This window comes from Mobula hypostoma, chromosome 14 (assembly GCF_963921235.1).
Source record: "Mobula hypostoma chromosome 14, sMobHyp1.1, whole genome shotgun sequence".
Classification (NCBI taxonomy): Eukaryota; Metazoa; Chordata; class Chondrichthyes; order Myliobatiformes; family Myliobatidae; genus Mobula; species Mobula hypostoma.
In genome coordinates, this window is record NC_086110.1 from 4,928,656 (window position 1) to 4,954,816 (window position 26,161).

General features: G+C 42.5%; 1 protein-coding gene across 3 annotated transcripts in view; it reads right to left on the minus strand.

The window, feature by feature from the left end:
* Positions 1 to 744: 744 nt before the first annotated feature.
* The window catches only part of st3gal2 (ST3 beta-galactoside alpha-2,3-sialyltransferase 2), a 317,298-nt gene continuing 291,881 nt past the window's right edge, over positions 745 to 26,161 (minus strand). For 2 of the 3 annotated variants that reach the window (XM_063066609.1, XM_063066610.1), the window contains exons 5-7: positions 15,653 to 15,698; positions 11,900 to 12,019; positions 747 to 3,192 (exon numbers count right to left, since the gene is read on the minus strand). In XM_063066609.1, the coding sequence (XP_062922679.1) occupies positions 3,019 to 3,192; positions 11,900 to 12,019; positions 15,653 to 15,698 (340 nt within the window). In that variant the 3' untranslated portion in view covers positions 747 to 3,018. Of the gene's footprint in view, positions 3,193 to 11,899; positions 12,020 to 15,652; positions 15,699 to 26,161 lie in introns of all 3 variants that reach the window. The other variant, XM_063066611.1, reaches the window with a different exon arrangement.

Consider the following 26,161-nt stretch of genomic DNA (forward strand, 5'->3'; position numbering starts at 1 on the left):
AGGGGGAGATCCAAAATGATAGGAGAAGACAGGAGGGGGAGGGATGGAGCCAAGAGCTGGACGGGTGATAGGCAAAAGGGATAACGAGAGGATCATGGGACAGGAGGTCTGGGAAGAAAGACGGGGGGGGGAGACCCAGAGGATGGGCAAGGGGTATAGTCAGAGGGACAGAGGGAGAAAAAGGAGAGAGAGAAAGAATGTGTGTATAAAAATAAATAACAGATGGGGTACGAGGGGGAGGTGGGGCATAGGCGGAAGTTAGAGAAGTCGATGTTCATGCCATCAGGTTGGAGGCTACCCAGACGGAATATAAGGTGTTGTTCCTCCAACCTGAGTGTGGCTTCATCTTTACAGTAGAGGAGGCCGTGGATAGACATGTCAGAATGGGAATGGGATGTGGAATTAAAATGTGTGGCCACTGGGAGATCCTGCTTTCTCTGGCGGACAGAGCGTGGGTGTTCAGCAAAGCGGTCTCCCAGTCTGCGTCGGGTCTCGTCAATATATAGAAGGCCACATCGGGAGCACCGGATGCAGTATATCACCCTAGCCGACTCACAGGTGAAGTGTTGCCTCACCTGGAAGGACTGTCTGGGGCCCTGAATGGTGGCACAGGTGAAGTGTCGCCTCACCTCCAAGCACTTACCTTTCTTGCTCATTAAACTACAAGAGCAAAAACTAAATATTCAGCTGTTGTAGAAGATCTTTCTGGAATCTGATGCTCAGAGGGAAGAGGGTGGCTCACCATCTCTGGAAAGAGTTTGAGAATAGTCTGTGCTAGATTGTATCAGTGTTTTGGATTTAGGGTTCTCGTTGTGCTTATCAGGACATGGAGCAAAAAGTAACGAGAAGCAAAAGACACAATGATGCACTTTACTTTTGAACGCCATTTCCTCCTTCAAAATGCGAGCTGAGGAGGAATGGATCCCTTTTTATTTTCTTTAATGGGAAAGGAATGCAGATAACAAATATAAAAACCTCAATGTAATTCCTAACAATTTCTTTAATATGTAGAACCTCTAATAAACAAAAGTCATACAATACTATTAACCATGCCTTGACGGCGATACTGTGGTTCTTGCAAGTTTACATCAGGGACAGACAAGTATCTTGTAGCTGCCTATTGGTTTGGAGCCAATGTTGCTTCCAGCAATTCATACAGAACCTATGGCCTCTCTCATCCATCTGTGGTGCTGCAGTTACACTATGCGCTGCTGGGAAAAATGAGGGAGAAGATTCAATGTTTTGTTTTTTTCCCCCTATTTATGTTGCCTGAGGATTCTCCAAATCTGACAGGCTGCATCACTGTCTGGTATGGAGGGGCTACTGCACAGGACTGGAAGAAGCTGCAGAGGGTTGTAAATCTAGTCAGCTCCATCTTGGGCACTAGCCTACAAAGTACCCAGGACATCTTCAAGGAGCGGTGTCTCAGAAAGGCAGCGTCTATTATTAAGGACCTCCAGCACCCAGGTCATGCCCTTTTCTCACTGTTACCATCAGGTAAGAGGTACAGAAGCCTGAAGGCACACACTCAGTGATTCAGGAACAGCTTCTTCCCCTCTGCCATCCGATTCCTAAATGGACATTGAACTCTTGAACACTACCTCACTTTTTAAATATATAATTACTTCTGGTTTTTGCACAATTTTTAATCTATTTATTCAATATATGTATAGTCATTGATTGATTTATTTATTATTTTTTTCTTCTGTATTATGTATTGGATTGAACTGTGCTGCTAAGTTAACAAATTTCACGACACATGCTGGTGATTCTGATTCAGATGTAAAGTTTGTACCCGGAGGGGGCATGGCCTAATGTTGCTACAATGTCGAGATGGGGGATTTTCTAAGTCTTTAGACTTCATTTAGTTCCAGTGAAACTGTGAACATTGATACACGGCACTGCACTCAGGAGTTGACAACATGACCAAAGGACCTTCTAGATATCCCTTGAACTGCTTCTTGAGGTGCCCACCGACTTTCCAGCCCTTGGTGGCACACAGTAGCCAGAAGTACTTGAGACCCTTGCTTAAACTCCTGCCTCCCTCCCCAGTAAGATTCATTGTGATGGTGGGGCGTACGCTGAGAATCCTCCAGAGTCGGCAATCCAAGCTCTTAAACCCATGTGCAAACCATGATGTGGGGCTGCGGACACCACAGTGAGGAAATCATAACGAATTTTACATTTCTGCTTATAGAGGCTATAAGGAATTGGCATCAGATGGCGTACGTATCTGGGAGAAGCAAATTTAAAATGTGTTCCTACTATTTCTGTGCCCCAGTGTTCCCTACTGGTCTCTCACGCACCCAGTATTCGCAATAAAAGCCAGAGACGCAAATCCATTCACTCCAAAGGAGAATCCTGTATGTCTGCACTTCGTTCTCGAACACAGACTTGTGAGAGCCATGAAAATCCAGATCTTTTGTTGCTGTGGGATAATAGTTTCACTGCTGGCTGCACTTGTAAAACTAGCATGTCTGAAAGGCTTGTGTTGCTTTTTTTCCCTATGATTCAGATGTTAAAACTCCTTCAGTCTGCTTGTTACCCATTTGTCACTTTAGAAAGTGACAAATCAGCAACTGTCCAAAGAAAGTGGACTAGAGTTCAACCAAAAACACACAGTTATCCTAAAAGGAGGGTCACTCTGTCCCTCCCTCCCTTCAACTTTGGCTCATATTCTAGTTGGTTTCAGCCTGATTTGATCTTGCAACTCAAATATTAAAATTGTTTCTTAGTAACTCCTAGATTATCTAACAATAAATTGCACATTGTGCCCGCCAGGTTACCAGACAGCCATCTTAAAATTGATCCACAAAATAATGCCATTTCTGCGGGCTAATCTTCAAAAATATTAATAAACTAGCAGCTGCTCTGTTTTCCTTGTTCCAGAGCTCTGCCTGGATTTTCAAAGATGATTAAAAAATGTTTAATATATATGATTATGAAGTAATCAGTCTCATATCCATTTGGCGAACGTTGTGGTCTCAGAAGATCAAATGCATAATTATCCATTTCCTTTCAGTTTCCTCGGAAAACTTTGATTTTACCAATATCAGCCAATGTATTTATTATTTTTGCTTCAAAATCTGCATCGTGAACTCCAGTTTTCCGGAATTCTCCAGCATACCGGTTGTTTTCCCAGTAGTGATGCCAGTTTCCTCTGCTATCAGCACCAAATCCATACACGTTGACCTGAGGAGGCAAAGAACATTTGATAAGGCAGTGGAAGCACCTCTGCAAATCACTGCTCAATGAGGCGCATCATGTCTCATCTATCTGGCAGTTTCTTTCAACTACATGTCCTATCACTTGATTACCCAAGGGATGGGCAATGGGTAAAGGTGGGAAATGTATGTGGTCTCTTTCTTTTGAAAATGGGAGACAATGTGTTCAGACAGACTTAGCACTCTCCTGGCATGTGGCTCAGTACCACAACTAGGGATCACTGATGTCATGTTACAGAAGTACAATTCTGGCTCTGTGCTATGCTGATTCTGGATCAGACCATAAGACATAGGAACAGAATTTGGCCATTCGGCCCATCTGGTTCTCCACCATTTGTTCATGGCTGACTTATTTTCCCATTCAACCCTATTCCCCTGCCTTCTCCCTGTAACTTTTGACGCCCTTGCTAATCAAGATCCTACACTTTAAATATATTCAATAATTTGACCTCCACAGCTGTCTGTGGCAATGAATTCCACATATTCATTATCCTCTGGCTAAAGAAATTTCTCCTCATCTCTGTTCTAAACGATTATCCTTGTATTTTGAATCTGTGCCCTTTAGTCCTCGATACTCCCACTATTGGAAACATCATTTGTATGAATGTAAACTCGCTCATTCTGGATCGCAGCGCTCCCTTAGGCACATACAAAGTTAATGGCATCAGTGACATGTTTATATGGGTGGAAGCATCATTCAGAGTGCTGGATCTAGCTTTTCACAATTTGCAATATTCCTTTGTGGCTTCCTGCTAGCAGAATCTGATCTGTCAGTTTTACACAGGACACACAGGAATGCAAAAGTTGTATTGTACACTTTCACATGGACTTCAATTGAATGCTCTACAGCAGGGGTTCCCAACCTGGGTCCATTGACCCATGGCATAACGAAGGTTATCATTGCGACTCATAAACACAAGAGATTCTGCAGATGCTGGAAATCCAGAGCAACACACAGAATAGTGGAGGAACTCAGCAAGTTAGGCAGTATCTATGGAGGAGAATAAAGAGTTCATGTTTCGGGCAGGACTTGAAAGGGAGGGTGAAGAAGCCAGGATAAGGAGGTAGGGGAGGGGAGGAGTACAAGGTTGCAGGTGATATGTGAGAGCAGGTGAGGGGGAAGGTGGTTGGTTGGAGAAGAGGTAAGAAGGAGGAATCCGATAGGAGGAGAGGGGGCCATGGGAGGAAGGGGAGGAGGAGGAGCTCCAGAGGGTGAACATGGGTAAGTGAGGCAACACTTCACCAGCATCTGTAGGGGTCATCTATGGTATCCAGTTGCAGTCTCTTCTACAACCAGCGCAGACTGATGGAACACTTCATTAAGCACCTTCGCTCTGTTTTGCCACAACAGGTGGGATTTCTCAGTGACCATCTATTTTAATTCTATTTCCCATTCTGACATGGTAGCCCAAGGCCCTCTCTTTTGCCACGATGAACCACTCTTAGGTTAGAGGAGCAACACCTCATATACTATATGGATAGCCTCCAATCTGACAGCATGAACATTGCTTTCTCTAACCTCTAGTATTTGTTCTCCCCTCCCTCTTCTCTCTTTTTCAATTTCCCATTCTGGCTCCCCTCTCACCCCTTCCCTTCTCCTCACCTGTACAACAGCAGCTTTCCCTGTGCCTACACCAAAGACTTCTCTCTCAAAGCTATGTTGTCATATAGAGCTCGCAACCTTCGTGAATCCAGAAACTACGAGTTTGTGGTGGTTGAGATGCCATTTTATTCTTGCATATTTAGCACTGCCATCCCGTGTCAACTTTCTGCCAGTCAGACAAAGCTACGCATGCAACTGTATTGTTGAAATTGTGCAATTTCACCTCAGTTAAAAACTCAGTCTATGAAATACAACAACCCACTTACTGCCTCGCACTTGTTGAGAGAGAGCATTTAATCTGGGCTCTCCCTGCTCAAAACTGCTTGCATTTCCTGGCAATGAATAGCACCATTATGTTCCAAAATCTGGGATTAAGATTGATAACCCAGTAGATGCTGCAAATTTAAGGCTGTAATCACTGCTGGCTGCTCTTCTGACCTGGGAGTCAATGTCAAGTCAATTACCTTACAAATACAAAATGGCCTTCCGACCTGCCCCTTGGCCAACGATCAAATCTGCCACTGAGGCCCAAGACCTCTTCCTTTTCTATTTGGTCACTTATCTGATGTTTTTGCAGGATGATGAGACAGGGCTGTCTTACCCAGTGTTGGCATCATCTTTAGATGAAGAGATCCTAACTCCCTGTGAATCACTGAAGAAGTACAGACAGGATAGAACCTGTGTAATATGAACCTGATTCCCTGATCTGGATGACAGACATTAGCCATTAACCATGAGCTTTCTGCCTTCATACAATGTGCAAAACATAATATAACAAGGTGAATTCACACAGTCTTTTTCCCAGGGAAAGGGAATCAAAAACCGGAGGGAGAGGGCACAGATTTGAAAGGGACCCAAAGGACAACTTCTTCACACAGAGTATGGTGCATACATGCAACAAGCTGCCAGTGAAACCGGTTGTGTCGTGGTGCACTCATGAAGGAGCGGGCCCAAGTGCGGAGGAACGGCAGGATCCCCAGGAAGAGACGGAAACAAAAGGTTAAAGGTCAGAATCAAAGACACCACAAGGTAAATCATCCTCTCTGACACGGTGAGAATACCAACAGAGCCCCGAAGGACATAATGACCAACCTCAGGTACTTCTTCTTCTTTTTTGTTTTATGGTGGTTGGCAACCAGTTTTTCAGTGCATTACCGCCACCTGCTAGACTTGTGGTGTCCTGGAGTTCTCTACTTTAGACAATCTAGTTCAGCCTGCAGTTCTCTATTAGCATCACTCTGTAGTTGCAATTCCTCGTGACTGCTTAATGCTCTCATTAGATAATGCCACAAACTGCTATTCTTCCCTAATTTTGTCACGTTTTCATGTAGTTGCATTACCTCAATTACATTGATTTCATCTGCGTCACTTGTGAGACTAAAATCGTCTTGTTAAAGAATAGTAATTATCGCACGTTATACTTTTAAAATTGTTGTTTTTCCAAGTCTATCTGCTTTTTCAGGTTTTCCTTTTCTTGGATCGTAGCCTGCAGTTGTTTACTGAGACCTTGGAGATCTTCTTCATTTGCTTCCATGTTTTCATTTTATAACCTGAATGTAGATAATTCACTTTGCAACAAATTCCTTTTCCTTTTGTATCCTTGTAATAATTTCCTCCATTTTCCAATCTCTTTTCCAACTCACAGTGGTTCTTGTCAGGTACTTCTATTTGTTGTTGGAGTTCTGCACATTTACCCTGGGCTTCAACCATAAAATCTGAGAATTTTCCTTAAGTTCTGAAACATATTTCTTAAATTCTTGACCATTTGTGATAAATATACTGCCATTAAGATTCCATCTCCCCTGCCTGTGAACTGTTGGATCCTCCATTCAGCGTTTCTTTGACTTCTTCCCACCTAATCCCTTTAATACCAAGATACTTTTCTGCAGACTTCTGAACAATTAATTGCATCCACCATAAAAAATACGAAATCCTTTCTACTCATTAATAGTGTATCCTTATTTTTCATATTACAGCCCTCACAATTCATCAGTTTATTATTCCCTGTATTTGTTTGCTTGACAGCCTTTTTTTCAGCAAATTCTTTCACTGCCTCTGCATAACTAATTCCTTGAGTTACTTTTACATACTGTATCTCAGCTACCTTCTTGCTATAAACGCACCCTCGATAAGCTGCGCTGTTCCTCGCCACAATTGCAGCATTTCAGCCCAGCGCCCGCTTCACATTTCCCATATTCATGTTCTCCAGCGCATCTCCCACATCTTTTGTTTTCCTCTGCAGACCTCCGCAATGTGCCCGAATTTCTGACATTTATGGCATCTTAAAGGCGGTGGTATATATATTCTAACTGCATAACACAAATACCCTAAGTAAACGTTAGTTGCAATCTCTCTTCATCAAAGTTAATCATTACCGATAAACTATCACACTTTTTCCCATTTCTTGTAACTTTCAAATGTTTGGCCTCAATAATTTTTGCTCCTTTTATGTTCTGTTTAATCTCATCCATAGTAACTTTTGTTGGTATCCCCGAAATAACTCCTCTAGTCCACTTTCTATTGTTGGGTATTGAGCATTGTACTTCTTTGCCGTCTATTTTACATAAACTTATCACTTTGCCTTGCTGAGCACTATCCTGACAAATCACTAATAGCGATCCATTTCGTAAAATCTTTGCTCCTTTAATCTCGCCTATAATTTTGTTGAGCATCTTCGTCAAATGAATCGGGTTCCAATCACCAAATGACACCCCGTCTTCACTTAGTTTTATAGTTGCTGTAATTTCATCTTCTTTCCATTGTTTTGCTGTCCTGTTTTGATCATCTGCTGACTCCTCAGAGTTTGACATCCCGTACCTCTGCTTTCCTTTCTTCCTCTTTCCATTCCGTTCCTCTTTCCCGCCGACCTCCATCTCTAGTTCACTTCCACTCTCGTCAAAAACTTCCTTCAACAGCTTGGCTCTTTCCTTGATGTTCTCTCTCTCTCTGCCATTCTCCAGTGAGCTGCACAATCATCTCGACTCAGCTGCCTGTTTGCCCCAGCAAACCTCAGGCACTAACTGAGAGTCCTCTTTAAATAGTCAAAGAACGTCAGAAACTTGTGACCACCTCAATCAACTTGATCAGATTAACCGAATACAAAAGGGCTTAACCACTCCAATCAAGACCTTGATTAGTAAATTCTGGTGCTCATAAACCCAAGAAGCTCAGTGTTCCATAGCAAGCCACTGGGTTCATGACAGATTGAAGTGTGTCGAATAACAAAATTTAGAAGATATTTATGTCCCATAGTCGTGGGGAGGTTTCCAATAACGCAGGCAGATTGGGAGAATCATAATGGTGATAGACCCTATGAGAGGTGATTTGTAGAATTCCTACAGGATGGCTTTTTAGAGCAGTTCGTGGTTGAGCGTACTGGAGCAGTGGTCCCCAACCTCCGGGCCGTGAAGCATGCAGGGGCGCAGCGGTAGCCGGAGTGCACCCAACACATCTTTAATAAAAAAAGCCGAAATAAACAAGCTAATTAATTAGGTGCCGCCCAGAAGCCAGTCTTCATTAGGGGAACTGAATGGAGAGGGTCAATAACTTTAAATTCTTTGGCATTAAGGATCGACGTTTCTCTCTCTGTAAAGTGTCAGAGGATCTGTCCTGGGACCAGCACATAACTGTCATTACAAAGAAAGCACAGCAGTGCCTATACTTTATTAGAAGTTTGTGTAGATTCAACATGTCACCTCGATCCTGACAGCCCTGTCTTTTCAGCCTGCCTGGGCTGGTGTTTAAATTGACCAAACAATGGAACAGCTAAAGGCTCCAGTACCCTGGAAAGGGGAGTGAACATCACCTCTGATCTGGGCTGACATTTACGTGCCGGGCAGCACCTAATTAATTAGCTTGTTTATTTCGGCTTTTTTCTTAAAGATGTGCTGGGTGTGCTCCAGCTACCGCTGCACCCCTGCATGCTTCGCGGCCCGGAGGTGTGGAACCACTGTACTAGAGGATCAGCTATTCTAGACTGGGCATTGTGCAATGAACTGGAATTGATTAGAGAGCTTAAGGTAAAGGAACACTCAGGGGACAGTGATCATAAATTCACCCTGCAAAGAGAGGGAGAAGCTAAAGTCAGATGTATCAGTATTACAGTGGAATTAAGGGACTTACAGAGGCATGAGAGAGGAGCTGACCAAAGTTGATTAGAAAGGGGACACTAGCAGGGATGATGTGAGAGCAGCAATGGCTTGAATTTCTGGGAGCAATTCTGAAGTGCAGGATAGATACATCCCAAAGCATAAGAAGTATTCTAAAGGCAGGATGGTGCAACCATGCTGACAAGGGAAGTCAAACCCAACATAAAAGCCAAAGAGAGGCATGTAATAGAGCAAAAATTAGTGGGAAGTTGGAGAACTGGAAAGCTTTTAAAAACCAATGGAAGTCAATTAAAATGTCATAAAGAGGGAAAAGTTGAAATAAACTAGCTAATAATATTAAAGATGATACCAAAAGTTTCTTCAGATATATCAAGAGTAAAAGAGAGGTGAGAGTAGATATCGGACCCCTGAAAAAAGTATTTTGCATCAGTTCTCACTGTGGAAGAGTGTATGCCGGAGGTGCAGGTGCTTGGGAAACTGAAAGGCCTAAAGGTAGATAATTCACCTGGACTGGATGGTGTACACCCTTTCTTTCAAGAATCAATAGACTCTTAGCATGGTCTGAAGGACTGGAAAATTGCAAATGTTAGTCCACTCTTCCAAGAAGGGAGAGGGCCAGAAGAAAAAAAACACAGGCCAGTAAATCTGAGCTCAGTGGTTGGGAGGAGGCTGGAGTTGATTGTAATGATGTGATCTGGGGGTACTTAGAGACACCTGATAAAATAAGTTGAAGTCAGCATGGTTTCCATAAGGGAAAAAGTTGCCTGAAAAATCTGTTGGAATTCTTTGAAGAAATAACTAGCAGGATAGACAAAGGAAAATAGGTGGAGTTGTGTCCTTGGATCTTCAGAAGGCCTTTGACAAGATGCTGCACATGAGGCGGCTTAACAAGTTAAGAGTCCATAGTATTACAGGAAAGATACTAGCATGGGTAGAGAATTTGCAAATTGGCAGGAGGCAAAGAGTAGGAATAAAAGAGTCTTTTATTGGCTGCCGGTAACTACTGATGTTCCACAGGGTTCTGTGTTGAGACCATATGTCAATGATTTGGATGACAGAATTGATGGCTGTGGGCCAAGACTGCAGATGATACGAAGGTAGGTGGAGGGGGAGATAGTGTTGTTGAAGTAGGGAGGCTGCAGAAGGAACTAGACGGTTAGGAGAATGGGCAAAGAAGTAGCACAACAGTCCCTAGAGTCTACAGAGAACGGTGTGAAAAACAAAAAAAAACATCCAGCGAGTGACAGTTCTGTGGGCGAAAATGCATTGTTAATGAGAGGGGCCAGAGGAGAATGGTCATACTTGTTCAGGCTGACAGGAAGGTGACAGCAACTGAAAAAGCCAGGTGTTAAAACAGTAGTGTGCTGAAGAGCATCTCTGAATGTGCAATATGTCAAACCTTGAAGTGATGGGCTACAGCAGCAGAGGACCACACCAGATTCCACTCCTGTACCTAATAAAGAGGTCACTGAATGTACATTGTACATGGAGGAGATTTTAACAGCTAGGTTAATAATCTCTTACATCGAGGTGAAGTGAACAGTCTCTCTTTATTCTGCACTAACAATACAAATATGCGTGTCTATGAGCCTCTCTGAACTAAGCCTTTTGTGCAATTGAAAACAGCTTCAATATCTGGGAAAATTCTTTTGGAATTTTTCTGAAAATATATGTTGGCTGCCAGGTAATCCCTGCTCTAATTTCTCAAGGCATTTTTTCCTTCCTCTATTTTTTTCAACACTGCACACTGCTTCAAATGAGCTTTCCTCCTTGGTTTCAGACATTAACTTTTTATGTGCTCTGCCTACCAGTTAAGATGGCCACTGCACACAACGCTCCTTTGGTTGACATCTTCTAGACAGATCATGAAACCATCTTTTTCACTTCTTTTATGTCTTTCATGTTTGTTTCTAGTCTTAGATGTGATCATGGAACTGTTGGAGCCTGAGTTTTGCTGTTTGGAGATTTTTTGGTTGTTTCAGTGCTCCACAGTCTCCGAGAGGATTCTGGGAGGCAGAAGCAACGTGAGTGAACCTCGTGGTGAGGAGGCTGCAGGATGGTGTGTGAGCCAATGTTTGACCCCATTTCACCAATTAGAGCGTCCATTGTTCACCGACTAAAGCAGTGAGAGAAACTGAAACATCAAGGCGAGTGTGGAAATTTGGAGATCATTGGGGATTGGGGTGTTCCAGTGCTCTCCAGTCTCCGAGAGGATTCTTGGAGGCAGAGGCAGCGTACACAAACCTCGTGGTGGGCAGGTTGCAGGATGGAGCACAAGACGATGTTTGGCTCCAGTTTGCCGATTAAAGCAATGAGGGGGATTTAAGCATCAAAACGAGTGTGCAGGGGTGAGTGCCAGCTGCCTGTCCTTTGATCACTCTGAACCGGAGAGGGGAAAGTCTGCCTCTGGGCCTGGAGTGCTTTTATGCATTTTTGATGTGGATGTTTGACTATAGACCCTTTTCTTCCATCTTAAAGTTTTTGTATTCTGTGTTTTTTCGTCCAATCTCCTCGTTTTTTTTTGTGCGGGGAGGGGTTTGATCCATTGTGTTGATTTTTTGTGTGGGCGGAGGAATTTGGGGGTTGATGTGCCTGATCTGTTTTTGTTTTTTTTTGCGGGAAGGTGGAATTAGGGGGCCGATGATCATGCTACCTTCTTTCTCTTTCTTGATTTAATGGCTACTCAGAGAACTAAAGAATTTCAGAGTTGTATACTTTGATAATAAATGAACCTTTGAACGTTTATATCAATATAAACAATTATCTCAGTCTTAGTTTCATCCTTTCGCAGATGTGCTGAGTTGGGCATCTACTCATTTGGTCTTCCCCTTTTCACATCTGCTTCAGGCTCAGTGCCATTTCATCACTGCTTTCAGATTGGTGCATAGGACACTTCAGCCCTTGTCCCTTCAAATTAGCCTCAGAGTTGCAAAGAATCTCTGCTCCACATGTGAGGCACTTACCTCATCACAGATATGGAGAGCAAAGAACAGGGCCAGCATTCCAGTGGACGGATATCTCCCGTGATGCTCTGTCCACTTGTCATGGATATACTTGAAGAATGCTGGGTTGTAGATCTGCACCTGAGTGAAGATCAGGGGGTTAGACTATAAACAGCAGTTTTAAACAGCATTAGTAGTGAAGGACAAATTACTTGTCAACTTTCCTCACTGCCTCTTACAGGATCTGAGTTCTGTTGCAGTAATAGTTCTTCAGGTGCCATCGGTGGACTAAGACATTGCTCAAATGGCCACACTTTGTCTGTTTAATTCCTTGTGCTGCTATTGCCCAATAAATAGAACACAGGACAGTACAGCACAGGAACAGACTGCTTGGCCCATGATGTTGTGCTGAATTAAATAAGCTAACAATGCCTAATTTCACTAATTGCTTCTGCCTCCATGTGGCCTATATCCCACCATTCTCTGCACAACCATGTGTCTAAGAATCTCTTAAATGCCATAAGACTATAAGATTTAGAACATTCAACAAATCGAGTCCGCTCACCTATTCCATTTTGGCTGAGTTCTTAGCTCTCTCAACCCCATTCTCCTGCCTTCTTCCTGTAACCTTTGGCACCCTTATTAATCAAGAACCTATCATCCTCTGCTTTAAAATAAACCCAATGATTTGGCCACCACATCTGTTTGTGGCAACAAATTCCACAGAATCACCACCCTCTGGCTAAAGAAATTCCTCCTCATCTCCGTTCTAAAGGGACATACTTGTATTCTGAGGTTGTGTCCTCTGGCCTACACTTTCCCATTACAGGAAAACATCCTTTCCACATCCACCCTATCTAGGCCATTCGATATTTGATAGGTTTCAGTGAGATTTTCTCCCCCCCACCCAATATTTTTCTAAGCTCCAGCGAGTACAGGCCCAGAGCCATCAAACGCTTCATTAACCCCTTCATTTCCAGGGATCATTCTTGTGAACCTCCTCTGGACCCTCTCCAATGCCAGCACATCCTTTCTTAGATAAGAAGCCGAACTGCTCATAATACTCCAAGTGTGGTCTGACCAATGCCTTGTAAAGCCTCAGCATAACGTTCTTGTTTTTACATTCTAGTCCTCTGGAAAAGACTGTTAATATTGCATTTGCCTTCCTTACCACAACTCACCCTGCAAGTTAACCTTTAGGGAATCCTGCACAAAGACACCCAAGTTCCTTTGCACCTCTGATTTCTGAATTTGCTCCCCTTTTCGAAAATAATGTCACCTTTATTCCTTCTACACATGCTTACACTGTATTCCATTTGCCACTTCCCTACCCATTCTCCTAATCTGCCTGAGCACCTCTGCTTTCTCAACACTACCTGCCCCTCCACCTATCTTTGTATCATCTACAATCTTAACCACAAAGCCATCAGTTCCATTATCCAAGTCATTGACGTAGAACATGAAAAGAAACGCTCCCAATATTGCCTCTATTGTACTTGCCTCCAGCACCACCACTGGCAGCACATTCCAGGCATCCGTCACTCTCTGTGTTGAAAACATACACCACACATTTCCCTTGAATCGCCTCCCTCACATGTTTCTTGTCTGTTAGTAATTTCAGCAAGGTCTGAATCTAAAGTATTTGGGCTGTTGACAAATGCTCCACCTATCGTAGCACTGAGCTCCCTAGAGCAGCACCACGGACGTGCCGTGTACAGCACATAGATCTGGTACCTCACAGCTCCAGTGACCTGGGCTCAACCTGAAGGAGCATCTGATCAGGTGGGTTTACCCTGGTTGCTCCAGTTTTCTCCCCCATCCCAAAGATGGACATGTTGGTAGATTAATGGGCCACTGTAAACTCCCTTCATGCATTGGCTTTTCAGCAATAGTCATTCTCCGTGCTTTCCAGCAGGATTACTGATCCCTGTCTGCGCACACCACCATAGCATTAACCATCACCTGCTGAGCTTACAAACTGGGTTTACACTCAGTATGCAGTCAGACAGCCCAGAAGGAGACCTTTCAGCCCATCAAGCCCATGCTGACCATTGTGCCCAGTTTATTCTCCCTACTAAATCCTCGCCAGGTTCTACCACTCACCTAGAGAGGCACTTTGCACCAGTCAATTACCCCACCAACCTGTATGTCTTTGGGATGTGGCTGGAAGTCAGGAAGCTGAAGAACACTCATGCAGTTGCAGGAAGAATGTGCAAACACCACACAGACAGCACCAAAGGATAGGATTTAACCAAAGTCTTGGGAATTGGGCAGCAGTGGCTTTATGAACTATCGCACTGTGCCAGCTAAGTAGCTCTGTGCTATGACATTTGGAACATAAATCAACAGCCCAAGTATTTATATTTCAGGTTTACTAAAATTACTAACACAGGCAAACATGTTTCACATTCATTCAGGAATAGTAGCAAACTATGTATTTTAGAGGGATTGACAAAAATTTGATGTGTGAGGAAGTGGGGAAATCTAAGAGTCTGGGGTTAAGATCAAGGGTTGAATTTCACCTTGCCAACTCATTGAGACTAATATTCTGTTTTGATCAATTTAATGTCCAGATATTAAAGTGAAAATTAAACTTACTGCTGAGTTTTAACCTGCCCCAGGCATGTACTACAAATGGCCAACCTACAAGCTTAGGAGTGGATCTCTCTCTGCTTGCAGAATGATTCCCTTCACATTCAGGAACCTGTCTTACTCCTTCAAAGACCGAGGCAGCATTAACCAGCTCTCAGCCCCGTTGCCATTGTTTAGTTTCTGCCTAGGTTCCTGAAAGCCCAAATATTCTTCCTATTGCCTTGAAATTCTGTCCCAGAAATCGGCAATCCATTTTCTGGTGATGTAAAACCCACTACTACTGACATTAAGCTGTTACTTATTCAGAGTAAGCAGCCGCTGGAAACAGGGCACTGGGTGGTGCACTGGGACAAGCTACTGTCCTTTTGACTCTGTTAGAGGAAGAAAATGAAATTCTACCTGGGAACTATGAGTAGGAGCCTTGCTGGTTTAATACCCCCTGTATTTTTAAGAACAGAAGGTCCACACTTCGTCATTAAATTATTCCATGGACCTCAACTAGAGTATGCTAAGCTGCATACAGTTGGTAGATGAGAATTGAAAGACTGAACAATCAAACATTTTTATAAATCTCTATATTCCATTATTTGCTTCTTCACCTATGTAAATGCAGAATGTCTTCCAAAATATTGATGCCTACAATTCTTAATTCATAAACTCAAGTAATTATTTCAGTTTGGTTGAATGTAAGGCTTCACTACATTCTTGCCAGGACCACTAGACTCAAAAACTGTTGTTTCCCCCTAAGCTGCCACCCATCAACCCACTCCACCACTACATCCACATCCCCTAGCATCACTGAACCCACATACAATCAGTATATGCGTATTGCACACTGTGTTTTAGAGAATTATTTCTATACCTATACGTATTTATTGTGTTTTTGTTGTGTTTTTTCTAATGCTGTACTGGACCCAGAGTAACAAAACATTTCATTCTCTTTTACACTTCTGTACTAAGAATGAGATCAAACAATAAATAATCTTGAAACAAACTTGTAAAATCTGAAGAGTATTGCCAGAGCACAAATGAAACTGGAGGAAATCTGGTTTAAATAGTTCCAAGCCCTTTCTGTTGCTGCCAACCATTCAGAGATCATTGGAGATTTAAGCCCTGCTAGGAGATGCCTCTATCTGGTCCATACCATCCAATATAAAAGACCATCAGCAGACCCTGACTCACCTTTTCTTTATCCACCCGTAGAAATTGTTTGACAGGCGCATAGGTGCTGTAAATAAAAGAGATATGGGCAAGTCAAGAGAAGCTGAATCCTGAATCTCTGAAGAGTAGGTTTATTAATTCAAGTCTTTGTTATAAGTCTTGGATTCTGACCTCATTGCCATCTCTACCTGCAGCAGTATCTCCCTCATGTAAGGACTCTGTTGGTCATGAAAATGGCCAGCAGGGATATTCCACTATAGATGGTTAAGTCAAGTCTTGATATCATGTCAGTTATGTTTTCCTACACTGGGGCTTTGGCATGCACCACGGATCGAAACTGGGACTTCTTATCTGGAATTCTCATGGCTTTATCCACAAACACACTGTAAGAAGGCACTCAACTGACTCCAATATTATTGATCATAGAATGGAAGACTGGCCACTCCAATTGGACAGGCAGCCTGGGTCTAGAACAAATAGGTATATAATAATTTTAAGTAATGTGCTTATCCAAAAGGTCCTTGATATGTTCACCATTTTGGATTAGTCAGTCTAGATTCTGAGTTAACGTAAGGGTCCTCCTGTTGTCTTGTTGTGCCTAGTTAGAAGAATGCCATTTGCAAAATGCTTCCTCAGCTATCTATGGTTAGACACTAGGAGAGTAAGACTTGCTTCCTTGTGATTTTTCCATTCCAGTCGCTGACTCTTACATAAAACTGTTCCAAGGATGACATCAGCCCACCAACATATGCCATTCCTCTTCTGTGAGCACAGATAATTAAATGTTTCTCCAGTGCCAGTCCTTGTTCCAATCCCCAAACCATGGACCAGTGAGCCTGATTTATATATTTCCACTCCTGGAGCAAACCCATCAAACCATACCCCAGGCATACCATCATTTCCTGCTCACTGTTAACATAGGGCTCAAAGGAAGGACAAGGTAAAGGGGTTTTGGCACCAAATACAACCCTACAAAGGATTGTGATGACTGTTGAGAGGATCATCAGGGTCTCTCTTCCATCCTTCACAGATATTTATAAGCAGTGCTTCATATGCAGTGCCCTTAGCATAATCAATGACCCCTCCCATCCATCAAACAGTCTCTTTGATCCCCTACCATTAGGCAGAAGCTACCTTGGCATTAGACAAGAACTGTTAGGATGGGAAACAGCTTCTCCCCCCAGTAAGACTACTGAACTCCCTGCCACCACCTAGGTCTCATCAGTATGAAGTACCACACTGTTACCTTTTTAACTTGTGTCCTATATGCACATTATTACTTGTTAATTTCATTTGTAGTTATATTACTTTATGTTGTGTGTGGTGAGTTATATGTATTCTGTTGTGCACTTTGGTCCAGAGGAACAGTGTTTGTTTGGCAGTGTACATCTGTATGACTGAATGACAATAAAATGAACTTGAACCTGAATGAACAAATATTGAATTTACAATGAAATATTTTAATGCTAATTATATTGTGAGCTCTAAGCAAACTCTCTCCATTTTGTAACCTCTTCATAAGGCACTGAATCTAGGTGAGTTATAAACCCTCAGTGGTTTACCTACCTGATTATAAATTTATATAATCACAGCTGGTGAATTTTACAGGCTGTTTGATTATGGGCCATCACAGTCCAGTTGCATTTATACCTGAGGTTCATAATACTGTATGCACTCTCTGTAAAGATGTCCCCAATAATGAACAGTAGCAGAAACCCAGATTGACTCATTTCTCCCTCCTGCAGCAACTCATTTGCTGTTCAAGTCAAGATAACTAAGTCAGGAAGTGTAGTGTAGCAGCACACTGGACAAATCATCCGCCCAGAGAGAATATACTAAAATTTTAAACTGAAAGAAGTTACTTTGTCCGCACCACTATTATAGAAATCTTCCCTTGGCAATAGCAGCATTGGTAGTCAATGTTAAATGTGGGGAAACTAAACTGAACACAACTGTCATACACAACATGAATAGCTATTTTCATGAAACACTTGCTCTCAGGCAAGATTAATTTCAGTTTAATAACTACATATTTTAAAAACAGATAGACAGAATTGTATAGAAAACTGCAGCACAGAACTTGGCCAAGCCAGTCAATATATCGGCTCCATACCAGCTTCCTTACTTCATCCCACAACATCATTGTGTGAGGGGATCCAGGAGTTCCCCTATTAACTGAGTGAAGAGAGACAGAGAGAGACATTTATCATTAGAGAGACCAAGATTGACAGTTGGACTAGCAGACAGGAAGCAAAGAGTGGGAATAAACGGGACCTTTTCAGAATGGCAGGCAGTGACTAGTGGGGTACCGCAAGGCTCAGTGCTGGGACCCCAGTTGTTTACAATATATATTAATGACTTGGATGAGGGAATTAAATGCAGCATCTCCAAGTTTGCGGATGACACGAAGCTGAGTGGCAGTGTTAGCAGTGAGGAGGATGCTAAGAGGATGCAGGGTGACTTGGATAGGTTGAGTGAGTGGGCAAATTCATGGCAATGCAATTTAATGTGGATAAATGTGAAGTTATCCACTTTGGTGGCAAAAATAGGAAAACAGATTATTATCTGAATGGTGGCCAATTAGGAAAAGGGGAGGTGCAACGAGACCTGGGTGTCATTATACACCAGTCATTGAAAGTGGGCATACAGGTACAGCAGGCGGTGAAAAAGGCGAATGGTATGCTGGCATTTATAGCAAGAGGATTCGAGTACAGGAGCAGGGAGGTACTACTGCAGTTGTACAAGGCCTTGGTGAGACCACACCTGGAGTATTGTGTGCAGTTTTGGTCCCCTCATCTGAGGAAAGACATCCTTGCCATAGAGGGAGTACAAAGAAGGTTCACCAGATTGATTCCTGGGATGGCAGGGCTTTCATATGAAGAAAGACTGGATGAACTAGGCTTGTACTCGTTGGAATTTAGAAGATTGAGGGGGGATCTGATTGAAACGTATAAAATCCTAAAGGGATTGGACAGGCTAGATGTAGGAAGATTGTTCCCGATGTTGGGGAAGTCCAGAACGAGGGGTCACAGTTTGAGGATAAAGGCGAAGCCTTTTAGGACTGAGATTAGGAAAAACTTCTTCACGCAGAGAGTGGTGAATCTGTGGAATTCTCTGCCACAGCAAACTGTTGAGGCCAGTTCATTGGCTATGTTTAAGAGGGAGTTAGATATGGCCCTTGTGGCTACGGGGATCAGGGGGTATAGAGGGAAGGCTGGTGCAGGGTTCTGAGTTGGATGATCAGCCATGATCATAATAAATGGCGGTGCAGGCTCGAAGGGCCGAATGGCCTACTCCTGCACCTATTTTCTATGTTTCTATGTTATCACTTTAAGGCATTGGAAGTAACTTTGGATTTCTACTGAGTTTGGAGTTGGAGACAGCACCGAGCAGCTCGAAGGTTGCTATGGTGACCGACAGGACATTATTGATGTTACTTTCAAGGACTTGTTGCCTGCTTGTGCATTTCTTTACCGACAAAGGAAAGAGGGACTCTTTGAATGGCAGGTGATGCTCAGCCTGGTGAAATAAATGGGAGGTCAGATGATACAGACCTCAGACACATGATCTGAATGAGCATTGTTGTGCCCACAGAGAAAGTGGGTTTTGGAAGATTGATCAGGTGGGTTGATCCAAGTTACTATTCCAGTTTGAGGAGAAGGGGTTGACTGGTGGGGAGTTGTCTGTGTGTCCACCCTTGCCGGGGTGATAGCTCCACCACAGAAGACCGGTCCCCCTGGTTAAAGTCACAGTCGGTGACTTGTAAAGGATTTCGGAGGACGACGAAAAGATCAACGGCATCAGCTCACCTGAAGACTCAACTCATTCTCTCTCTCTCTCTCCATCACTACTCAACTAAATACCACGAACTGAACTGAACTGAACTTTCCTCAACATCGTAAGACTGTATCTTTTTACCCCTAGACTTAAAGAAGCTTGGTTTTTCATACATATATATTCCACACTTACTTTTATATATAATCATTGCTAACCTGTTTGATTTATCTACATTCATATTACTGTATTGCGTAGTTACTAATAAATATTAGTAGGTTATAGCAATACTGGACTCCAAAGTGGTTTCTATTTCTGCTGGTTCTTTATCCCCGTCACGGGGTACATGACAATTGTAACCCTCATTTCACCATCAATATTAATCCAGCTTCCCAATCCCTCACCCAATAAATGTTGCTTCAAGCCCCCCCTCTCATACCAAATTTTGATGTTTGGGCACGAGGCGAGGTTGCCATCGACATTTGTTTTGGGACTGGCGAGGAAGACCCACCACCGAAGACTTATCTGAAGTATGGGCTGATATGAGAAGGGAGCTGAAAAGGGCTTATGAATTAGCTGAGGTCGCGGCTGCCAAGCAGAATCAAGGAAATAACAGGAGGTATGATCAAAAGATGAGGTTCATGCCGGGAGACCGGATCCTCATAAGGAATTTGGGGCTACCTGGGAAGTATTAGCTGGCTGACTGCTGAGTGGCTACATTCTATGTAGTGGAGAGTTAGATGCCAAATGTACCAGTTTTCTGGGTGAAACCAGAGGATGGGAATGGGCCTGTCACGATTCTCCATCGGAACCAACTTCTGCCTCTGGGACAAGAGGTGCAGGTGGACCCAGAGCCCGACCTGGAGCCTAGACCGAGTAAGGGGACTCTTCGGAAACATGGAGTGACTGAAGGACCAACAGCAGGAGAGATTAGACCAGCCCCACCCTTGAATGGGATTCGGACTCGGATGATGAAGAAATGGGGTGTGGTATATGCTGCCTTTTGCTAACTCCCCACTGATTGAGGAAGAGATTCCCAACCCTTCTCATGCTGAGTCAGGTGAAATCGGGGGGAACTACCTGTGGACAGCCTGAGTTTCAGCGGGACCATGGAGGGGATGAAGCCGGGCCCAGCCAAGTGGCAGAGGGGTCTGAGTGGTCGACCGGGGAGGCCTCGCCATGTAGACCCGAAGTATCCCAAGGAATGTCTGAACCTGAAGAAGTAGATGACAGGGTAAGGAGGTCTCAAAGAATCAGGAGACCACCAGATAGGCTAGCCTATGTAGCACCGGGGGGAACAGAGTGTGGCCCCTACTGCAGTGGGGAGCTATGTCACTACCTTTTACACCTGGGTTAGACTTTGTGCTTTGGATGAAGGGGTGGCAAAGTATCTCAATGTTACTCTGGTGGTGGGGGGGAGAGTGTAACACCCTGGGAAAGGTGTCACTGCTAACGTAATGGTCTTTCTGTAGAAGCAGTGTTTGGGTTATGGTTACAGATAACGGGTGCTTTGGAATGTGAGCCGTCCAATGAGGGGAGAGTGTTTTCCTGTTGTGTGCCTGACACCGGGGTGAGCTGGGACTTTTGTTCGGTGGGAGATGAATGGAGAAGATGTCGGAGAGAAGAGGTCGTAGGACCCGACCCAGAGCGGGGCCATGATCCGATGAAGCCCGGGGAGGTTGAAGGAGGATCGGCGAAGGGGAAACCATGAGCTCCAACTTGTGCACATTAGACTCTTTCATTAAAATGGGCCCTTTTCTTTTTTCGCTTTTTCTTTACTAAGCCTTTAGTCAAATTAAGAATTATAAAGCTAAATTGTTTTAGCTAAATTGTATGAGGTGTACTTTGTGGTCTTTATTTGTAACGGGGTAACGAATCACACAGCATCCACACAGACAGGGGTTTCTGATGGGCTTGTGCTTCAATCTCCCACGTTTGGCGGGACCAGAGATGGTCTTCCCTGGACTTACGCAGCCGAATGAACCGGTGTGTTTCACATGTGAGCAGGAGGCACGAAGGCCGGTGAGTTGGCAAACGCGGAGTATGAGTCTGAAGCTCAGAGTCCTGTCATTTGTTAGTCCGACATTGATACCGAAGATTGAAGCCCAAAGGCAATTGAAAGTCTGGAAGTTGAAACCCGATGGCTGAAACTTAGAGACTGGGGGCTTGTCCTGGTGTTGGAGGATTCTCTGTGTGCACGGGTGGGTAGGAGGGAAGAAGTGAGCTTGTTTTGCTGTTGTTGTTTTGTTTCTTGTTGTGTTCTGTGTTGTTCTGCCCAGCACAGTGGGCACGCTGAGTTGACTCCAGACTGAGTGGTGACTCGTGTGCCTTTCAATATACATGTGACAAGTAAATGAATCTGTCATAGGTCCTACTGTTTCCTTACATAGCTCAATGTCAATCTTTATCTGATATTGTTCCTGCAAGAGGTCTTGGGCTGTTAAAGGTGTTTTATAAATGTAGGTTTCCTGTTTGGTGAAATAAGTTATTTATCTTCTCACTTTTGTTCTGACACCATGACCAAGCAGTATCTTAACAACATACCTGCCTCTGACCCTTATTCCTTAATGCACTTGGTTATTGAAAATCTAACTATCTCACAATTGCTAATAGAGCCAGGATTAATTACTTCTTATAGGAGAGAGATCTATACTTCTATCATACTTTGTGTGTAGTGTTTCCTAACCTCACGTCAATAATTTGGTACAAATTTTAAGATTACGCCCCTCTCTTATAAACTCTCCTACCAACAGGACATGGTTCTCTTTATGTATTCTATCAAAATCTTAAGACCTGCAATCAAAGTTATCCCAGGTCCAAGTCAACACCAGTTTGATATACGGCCTTGGCTTGAAATGTTGACTGTTTATTCCTCTCCATAGATGCTGCCTGAAATGCTGGGATCCTTCAGTATTTTGTGTACATTGCTCAAAATTAGCCCATTGTTATCAAAAATTCAAGCTCAGTTTATGTAATCTTGCCATGTATTATAATGCTTGGGAGATGTGAAACAGTTCTGATGAATTTAGACTGCATCCTTTTGAGAGAGTTTCTTTCGTTCTGATGATCAAACTGTACACTTTATTCCTTAAGCAGAGGATTACACACATTTGTAGTGAAACTTACAATGTATTCCATTCTTTCTTATTAATAATCTCAATTTTCTCTACATGTTCTTACACTCTGTCCTTGAGATTTCAAATATTTATTTGATGTTAAAGCAACAGTTCTATCATCTTCGGCGAAAGGATGCCCTCCAGTGAAAATGATATCGTGTCCGTTAAATAGGGGCCGTGGACAATTCTGATTTGATGGAGACAGACGTGAAAGCTCAGAGGAACATCTGGAGAAATTTCTGAAACGCAGGTTCGCTGCCGCTGTTACTGGGCGATTGAGAATCTTCCGAGGGAAGGCCCCAAAATCCCCGGCTTTGCCTGCTGCTGGCGACCGAGATTGAGGTCGAATCGTTTGGATCGAGATGGTGCTCGGTACTTGGTGTCGGAGAGCTGATCGGAGGCTTGAAGTTTTCGTATGACTCAGAGTCGGATTGTGGTCAGCATGGCAGGGAGAGTTTTTCTTCCTTCTCCCGTCTGCATGAGATGTGGGACATTTGACAGACTTTGAACTTTTTACTGTGCCATGGACTGTGCTTCATCAAGTTATGGTATTGTTGCACTGTTGTAACTGTATGTTATAATTATGTGGTTTTGTTAGTTTTTTCAGTCTTGGTCTGTCCTGTGTTTTGTGATATCACACCGGAGGAACTATTGTATCATTTCTTAATGCATGCATTACAAAATGACAATAAAAGAGGACTGCGTGTCTTCATAATCTAATCTAATCTCCTAGTTTCTCTTGTACCTTTCATCAGTAGAATTACATTTGCAGTCTTCCACTATTAGAGAAAATACCTAAATTGGAAGTCTTTGAAAAATAATGGTGAATATACTTGTGGTTTACTTGGTCTATTTCTTTGAAAAAGCTTCCCTGAAAACACAGGATCTAAGAAATTTGTCAATATTTAGTGAAGTCATTTTTTCTAACAATTTCCATGAGAGACAGAGTTTTTAACTGGGGAAATGAAATTCTGCAACTAGAGAATTGGCCCTTTACAAGGTGAGCATGTCAGTGAAACTTTACTATATTGTAATTTCTATGCACTCTGTACTGTGAGCTCCGCGACTCAACTCAGTCCTAAAGAGATGAAAGCTCAGTTAGCCAAATGTATCATTCATTCCAACTTTTAGTAGAGAGACAATAAATTATGCTTCAATGAAACATCAAATGGTGACTGATTGCCAGACTCTTTTCTTTCTTTTTCAAACTTATTATTAATTTCATAGAATGAAAACATAACAAGCAAAAATACTAGTAGGAGATACATTGTTACACTTAAAATGAGGAATTGTAAAACCAAATAGTAAAAATTAACAAAGCTCCCAATTGTGCAGAATAATAAAGAATAATACAAAGCAAAAAAAATGAAGAAAAATCATGAAAAAGAAAAGAAAAAGAAAAAAAAAACAAACCCCATCCCCCAAAAAATTAAACTAAACAGAATTAGTCAACTAAACTAAAAGACTTGGGCAATACTAACAACTTGAAAATGGGAAAGAAGAAAACCTTAGTGTCAACGACTCCACTCCTCTCAACCAACAGTACAGAGAAATAAAATAAGTTTGGAAATGGTCAAATTACATCAAATGAAAATGCTGAATGAATGGCCTCCAAGTTTTTTCAAATCTAATGGAAGGGTCATAAACCACACTTCTAATTTTTTCCAAATTCAAACATACCATAGTTTGTGAAAACCAATGAAATACAGTAGGAGGGTTAATCTCTTTCCAATTCAGCAAAATGGATCTTCTAGCCATTAGAGTAAGAATTGCAATCATCCTATATGCTGAAGAGGTTAGATAATTTGAATCTATCATTGGTAATCCAAAAATAGCAGTAATTGGGTGAGGTTGTAAGTCTATATTCAAAACCGTTGAAATAATGTCAAAAATGTCTTTCCAATATTTTTCCAACAAAGGACATGACCAAAACATGTGAGTTAAAGAAGCTATCTCGGAATACATCTATCACATATAGGATTTATATAAGAATAATACCAGATTCCTAAAGTAGTTATTGTTTTTTGAGGCATACTTAGATCAATTCCTGTAATGAATGAATAACTTTACAATGTTACAAAACATAAAGCGCTTGTTAAAGAAGCTATGAGAAGATATTTTCATTGTATAAATTAATTACTATTTTCACTATTTAGAACCTCCCCATATGATTAAATTAAGAAAAAAAATTATAATTAAATTGCATAGGGCTGGTATGATAGCATGGCTACTGCCTCGCAAGGTCTGAACTTCATCTTGCGTGCTTTCTAGTGGTGTTTTCAAATTCACCCTGTGGCCACAAGGATTTCCACTGAGATTCCAGTTCCCTCAAACATCCCGAAGACATTTGACGTACTGTAAACTATCCCCTATTACAATGGAAAGAAAAGTTGATGGACCTGTTTGAAATGGACGGATACATTTGAAGTTGCAGTGCTACAGGGAACTGAGAAGAAGGAGGAATGATGCTGATGCCAGTGCTCTGCTGGCAGCCATCATGGACCTGTTCTGGCCAAATGATTGCCTCCTGCTGTGCAGTATGCCAGCTTTCAGACCCTTCAGTCACACTGGGCTGATATTACTTCTCTGCCAGAAAGAAAATGTTAATAAAGGAGTCCTGATGAAGGGTCTTGCCCCTAAATGTTTTCTGTTTATTCATCTCCATAGATGCTGCCAGACCCGCTGGGTTGTTCCTGTATTGTGTGTGTATTTCTCTGGATTTCCAGCATCTGCAGAAACTCTTGTGTTTATATAAAAAAATTCTTAGCCTGTTGCCTGGCCAGTGAACAATGACTGAGTCGAGTCTTTAATGTTCTTTGTTCTATGCTGCGCAATTCTTCAGAGGAATGTGGTTGGCAGATATAGATTTTCTTTAAAATCTTGCAAAAAGGTTTTCAATATTTCATCACCGTTCAAGTGCGAGTGGAAACTGCCAGCCATGAAACACTAGGCAGGCAATCTTTTGTGGGGCATTTCCTGCAAACTGTACAATTCATTCGGTTCAGCATCTGATATGAAAACTAACTTTCCAGGGAAGCAGGATGTAAAGGGAAAAACTGTTAAGTCTGTAAATCTGAATGCAACAAACAGCGGACATGTTCAACACCTTAATATATATTGAAGAAAATAATTTAGCTAGACTTATTAGAGATCAATCTATTGTCCATCTTTCAGAAAACATGTCCAGCACTCTGCCTAAGATGATATCATTAGGAAGAAAATTTGCATTTAAATAACACTTTCCTCATTCTCCTGACGTCTCAAAGGACTGTTTTACAGGAAGAACGTGAAAGCTTTGATGAAGGTGCAGAAGAGATTCACCGAGTTGTTGCCTAGATTGGAGGGTATAATCTATATGGAAAGGCAGAATAAATTTACATCATTTTCTTTGGAGCATTTTGTCAGGTCACCTCTTTGGAGGTGACCTGACAAAAGTATATAAAATTACGAGGCATAGATGGTCAGAGTCATTTTCCCCATGGTAGAAATATCAAACACTAAAGGCATAGTTAAAATACTGAGGCCAGCTTTTTGATTATACAAAGATAGGTGGGTGACTGGAACGTGCTGCCAGGGATAGTGGTGGAAGCAAATGAACAGCTGCATGAACAGACTTAAAATGGAAGGATATAGACAAAGG